Source organism: Furipterus horrens, unplaced genomic scaffold (genome assembly GCF_987537825.1).
Source record: "Furipterus horrens unplaced genomic scaffold, mFurHor1.1.pri manual_scaffold_4, whole genome shotgun sequence".
In the NCBI taxonomy this organism is placed as follows: domain Eukaryota; kingdom Metazoa; phylum Chordata; class Mammalia; order Chiroptera; family Furipteridae; genus Furipterus; species Furipterus horrens.
In genome coordinates, this window is record NW_028327174.1 from 184,143,299 (window position 1) to 184,149,298 (window position 6,000).

The following is a 6,000-nucleotide window of genomic DNA, read 5'->3' on the forward strand; positions in this document are numbered from 1 at the left end:
AGAGGGGTGGGAGAGAGAGAGAGAGAGAGAGACATTGATCAGTTTCCTCCTGTACCCACCCCAATTGGGTACCGAACCTGCAACCTAGGTATGCACCCTGACCAGGAATCAAACCTGCAACCTTTCTGGTGTACAGGACAAATGTTCTAACCAACTGAACCACCCAGGTGGGGTTGCGCATTTTACCTTTGTAATTAAAAACACATATATATTCATATACATAAATTGGCGAAGAGGGCCCCATATGTACTCTTATTTATCTGCAACTTAGTGAGACAAGGATCCTGAAAAGCTTCTAGGACATTGCAGAGAGAAACGGGAAGACGGGTGAGCTTCTCAGAAATGTAAAGGGTCTGTACAATGGTGAATGAAGTAAATCTATCACAGACAGGAAAGGACTAGTGGGTGGTAGAATAACATTCCACACTAGGGTGGAGCTGTGTGGCAGATCCCCCATCTTCCCTTCCTTGCATAAAAACATTTTAAGACTGGGAGTGGGAGTTCTGACAGGAAGAATAAAGTGATTATTAAGGAAGGTGGGGAGTTGCTCTGCAGAAAATATGTTTGGGACGTAGCCCAGAGCTTTAAAAAAAAATGTCTAAGTTAGAAAATATATAACAAATGAGTGTATATAACATATACACACAGTTTAAAGAAATGAAAGGAAGGTGTATGCAAGCATCCACCACCCAGCTTGAGAGAAAGAACATTGCCAGTACCCCCGACTACCCACGAACCCTGTGGGCCCTTGCTTTCTGTATCACCCCTCTCGCTCCCCAGAAAAAAACCAGTCCCGACTCTGTGTTCCCCAGTCCCTTATAACTACTGTATATTGTTATATTTCTAAATGATATATGGTTTTGTTTTGCCTGGTTTTTAAGCTTTAATTTTTTTCATTCAACACTATGTTTTTGAGATTCATCCATATTGATAATTAGATCCATGGTTCATTCATTTCACTGCTGCGTAGTATCTCATTGTATAAACATAGCACAATTTATTTAAACATTCTACTGTTAAAAGACATTTGGGTTGTTTCCAGTTTGGGACCATTAGAAGTAAAAAAAAGAAAAAAAATCAAATCAAAATTAATGCATGTCTCTAACACACACACACAGGAGTTTCTCTTAGGGCTATGGATCCAGTCTCATGTGTTTCTATTTAGATAACCAATTGTCCCAAACCCATTAAAAAAAAAAAAAATCTTCCTTTCCCCACTGACCAGCAGTGCCAACTCTGTGATTTATCAAGTTTCCATATAAATGTGGATCTGTTTCTAGGTTCTCTATTCTGTTTCACTAGTGTACTTTCTAGTCTTAAACCCACATTGTCATAATTTGCTCGAGTTTCATAATAAGTTTTGAAACCTGGTAAAGTAAATCCATCTACCTTGCTTCTCTTCTGGTTATTCTTGGCTCTTTATTCTTTCATATAAATTTTATAATTACCTTTATCAAATTCTACCTTTAAAAATCCTGTTGAGCCCTGGCTGATGGGGCTTAGTGGATTGAGTGCCAGCCTGTGAACCAAAAGGTTGATGGTTCGATTCCCTGTCAGGGCACATGCCGGGGTTGCAGACCAGGTCCCCAGTTGGGGGTGTGGGAGAGGCAACCGATTGATGTTTCTCTCGCACATCGATGTTTCTCTCCCTCTCTTTCTCCCTCCCTTCTCCTCTCTCTGAAAATAAATAAAATCTTCTTAAAAAATCCTGTTGAAATTTTCATTAGAATTGTATTAAATATATAATTAATAGGGAAAACTGATGTGCCTACAATATCAATTCATCTAAACAGTGCTCCTCTCCCATTTATTTAGACCAGCGGTTCTCAACCTGTGGGTCGTGACCCCTTTGGGGGTTGAACGACCCTTTCACAGGAGTCGCCTAAGACCATCGGAAAACACATAATTACATATTGTTTTTGTGATTAATCACTATACTTTAATTATGTTCAATTTGTAACAATGAAAATACATCCTGCATATCAGATATTTATGATTCATAACAGTAGCAAAATTACCGTTATGAAGTAGCAACGAAAATAATTTTGTGGTTGGGGGTCACCACAACATGAGGAACTGTATTAAAGGGTCGCGGCATTAGGAAGGTTGAGAACTACTAATTTAGACCTACTTTGGGTTTCCATAAAATTTTTAAATTTTCTCCACAACGTTTGACATCTCTTTTGTTATACATTTATCCCTAAGAACCTCATTTTTATTCTGTTTGGTATTTTTTTAGAATTTATTTTTCTGTGTTATTAATGTAAAGAAATGTGGTTGACTTCAGTATCTCATATTCAGTGAGCTGACTAAACCTTCTAATTTTTATTATTTATTTGTAAACCCTTGAGTTTTCTATATAGATAATTACATCAAAATTACTTTTGATTTTTTTTCTTTCCTATATGTATACTTTTCACTTCTCCTTGTGTTACTGCACTGGTTAGTATTCCCCAGACAACACTGATCAGAAGCTACCACAGCAGGCATCCTCCTCTTGTTTCTGGTTTTAAAGAACATGTTTGTTTTAAATTTGACTTGTTACAATGTTAACTGTACGTTTCCTGCCGATACACTTTATAGTAGGTTAAGGAAGTTTTCTTCCGCTACTAGTTTGCTAAATGCTTTATCATGATTGGGAGTTGAATTTAATTGAATGCTTTTTCTGCATCTATTGGAAAGAAAATATATCTTTTCTAATATGTGAATGCAGAAAACTGCACAGTTTTCTAATATTGACTCAACCTTGCATTTTTAGAATAAGACCAGTAATCCAGAACTTTTTACTTGGAGGGTCAGAGAGGTTAACTGGTATCAGATAGAAACTCACTAAACTGTACAATGCTAGCGCTACTTGTTCACCTCAAGACTCTGTCTCCTCTACGGCATCGTTCCTGACTCATCCATGCCTTCTCTGCACTCTTACTATTGATAATGTTCATGTGACATATGACATGTGCTATTCTGTACATGTCTGTCTCACAGCTACAATACAAGACCCTCAAAGAGCAGCAACTAGAAAACACACAACAAATGCTTTCTTAAAATATTCTTGTGGATAAGATGATGAAGCATGAGTTGGATAATAATGCTGCATCCTTAGAAAAGGAGACTCCTGTACATGAGTTTTCTGAAGAGCTGCAATTTTAATCTTCTAACATTCACTGAAACTTAAAAATCATTCTTAATTGTACTCCACACTTTCCTGCTTTGTTAACACTATTTTCCGGTTGTGCTTTATACTTTATACACTTTAAAAAAAATTTTAAGCATAATTTAACTTTTTCTTGGTGAGTACAGACTATCATTAGGATCATCAGTTACAGCATTGTGCTAAAGAGACTGATGTGAATATACAACATGTGGGATGAAGAAACTCAGTTATGAGCCTGAATCAGTCTTTAATAGGGAAGAAAAAAACTGGCATTTCCCCTCTTGGCATTGACCTCTAGTTAACTCTCAGCAGCGATTCATGTATTCCTCCCCCACTCTTCTGCTCTGGACACCCTCTTTTACCCCAGAATTACACAATGCACAGCTGTGGGACTGATACATTGTTAGCACTGATACTGTGAAAAGTTAGCATTTCTTCAGATTACGACAACCTTCCAGCTTGTTTTTCCATTGCAGACTCTTATGTGTACCTACTACTACTAGCTGACCTCATCGCTGCTTCTAATATCTAGAAATGACGCAGCATAAGGGGGTAGCTAAGAGCACAGGCTCTAGAGCGGGGCTGCCTGGGTTCAAATCCCAGTTTGACATTTGTAATTCAGTTCCATGACAAGTTACTTAACCTCACTATTTCTCAGCTTCCGCATCCATATGCGAATCATCATCTATCTCCCTCACAGGATTGTTATGAGAATTAAATAAGTTAATACTTATAAGATGCTTAGAACGTGGCCTGTCGTATAGTTTACGTTAAATTAAGTGAATAAAATACTCTCACCTTGAACTCCACCACTCTCTTACCTCTGTGTCTCTTAGAACTACTCCAGTATTTCTCATTTTGGGTTGTGGTTGTATTGGTGGTGGTGGTATTCTTTTGGGGAGAGGGGCGGTGCGTGCAGACATCCTAACTGATCCTAGCAATCCTTCCCACTGGTCTGTGCTTCTATCAGACATGGAAGGGGTGGGGAAGGAGGCTTGTCAGGTGTATTTCATTCACTATTCTGTTTGCCAGGCTAAAAGGAGCACAGGTGAGGAAAAGGGGGCTGTTCTTTTAATCAGCCAAACAGGAATCTAGGGAAATATGTGATTGGTGTTTTCAAGTATTAAAATTTTATGGACCAGCTCTGGGCTCCCTATCACTGAATACAGTTTAAGCAAGGGACCGGCGACCAGGTGCCAAGGATGCTGTAAGAAAGATTTTTCTCTTTTAAATTTATAGTCAGATAATCTTTAAGATTCCTTCTACCTCTAAAAATTTTGGCAATACTAGTGAGTCACCAGGACGTTGCAATCCAGTCGTGAGTCACACCACGCCAACGCGCTCCCGAAGGCGCAGGATTCTGCACTCCCTGCCGCACTTGGCACACGACAGCAGAGCTAGGTGAGGAATTCGAGCCCTCGGGCTGCGTTAACTCGGCTCTCGGTAACAAAAACTTCTCTCCATTAGCTGATTCCAGACTTCTGTTAGGACCAGCGAAGACCCTAAAGCATAAATCCCAAATGGGATTTGCCAAAGAGATGTGTATCCGGATTAACTCTTGAGTCCTTCACTTCGTTTTTCCGAGGCTGGACAAAAGCCGACTGGAGTGAGCGGGCAGGTTATGGGGAAGGGGCAGGGTGACCCCGGGTGAATGGGAGCCGGGCGAGCCGACACAACGCGCGCAGGGGTAAGGGACAAAGGACTCAGGGAACACACGCTGGACTGGGAGGCGAGCAGGAATGCCCCAGCTGGAGTGGCCACCAGTCCGGGTTTGGACTAGGGATGCAAACGTGAGCCGGCGGGGTGTTAAAAGAGCGGCGACAAGGAAGGCCCCTACGTGCCAGCGGGGCCCCGATGGGGGTCCTCTGCCTCCGGAGAGCTGGGCTCGGCCGCCCACCCTCGAGAGAGCCTCGTTGGGCCAGGATCTCCCGAGCTGCAGCCCCGAAGCGGGTCCTGTGGGACAAGCCGGGCCGCGCACCTGCCGGCCGGGGACTCAGGTCCGCACTGGAATCAGCGCTCCGCAGACTCCCCTGCCACTCAACCCACTCGGCCTCGCCCCGGGATTTCAGATTTCGGAGGGTCCCGACTCCCGCCGCCTCCCCCGAAGAGGGTCCCCAAGCCCAGACAGGCGGTCCAACACCCACGCCGTACTGAGGGTGCTGAATGTGGACCAGCGGCTGCGTCCGGCCCGGCCCCACAGTGCGAGCACCGCCGCCATCACCGGCCGCGGCCAGAGGGAGACGAGGGGCCGCGCCGAGAGCCACTTTACCTGAGATACAAGCGGGAGCAGCGTCTGCTCCACCGAGCGAGTTTTGATCTCAAGTCCTGAGTCGAAGGTGAAGCCGGAGGGGCCGGAGCCTTGCACTGCCCCGGCGCCGCCAACGCCGGCGGGGCCCGGAGAAGCGGCCATGGCTATCAGCCCGTCGCGCTGCCGGGACGCCGCGCCACTGCGGGCCCACCGCCTGCCAGCCAGCCCGCCCGCGGCGGCGGCAATGCACCCGCGCCGCCCGAGGGCCCGCCCCCAACCGGCCGGCCCCTGGGATGGCCCCGCCCCCAGGCTGCTCCGCAGCCGCCGCTGAGCCCCGCCCCTGTCTCTCCCCCAAGCGCTTTCTTCTACGGCCCGTCCCACAGCCCCGCCCCTACCCAGGCCCCGCCTCCTGGCCCCGCCCCGTCCGATTTTTGAGACCACCCTGGTGGGTTCCACGCACGGCTCGCCCCATTGGAATAAACGGGACACCTGAGGGCCTCCCACCGCCACGTGGCCTCTTACCACGACAAGGATAACCACCCCCCCAGCAAAGCTTCCTGTCCTCCGGACAGATGACTCATCCTAACTCCATTCAGTG

At 45.6% G+C, this 6,000-nt stretch overlaps 1 protein-coding gene across 1 annotated transcript in view; it reads right to left on the reverse strand.

The window, feature by feature from the left end:
* Positions 1 to 5,621, reverse strand: part of CTNNAL1 (catenin alpha like 1) — a 54,849-nt gene extending 49,228 nt beyond the window's left edge. Inside the window, exon 1 of the mRNA XM_090274530.1 lies at positions 5,424 to 5,621. Coding sequence (XP_090130656.1) covers positions 5,424 to 5,564 — 141 coding nt within the window. The 5' untranslated portion in view covers positions 5,565 to 5,621. The remainder of the gene's footprint in view (positions 1 to 5,423) is intronic.
* Positions 5,622 to 6,000: the final 379 nt, after the last annotated feature.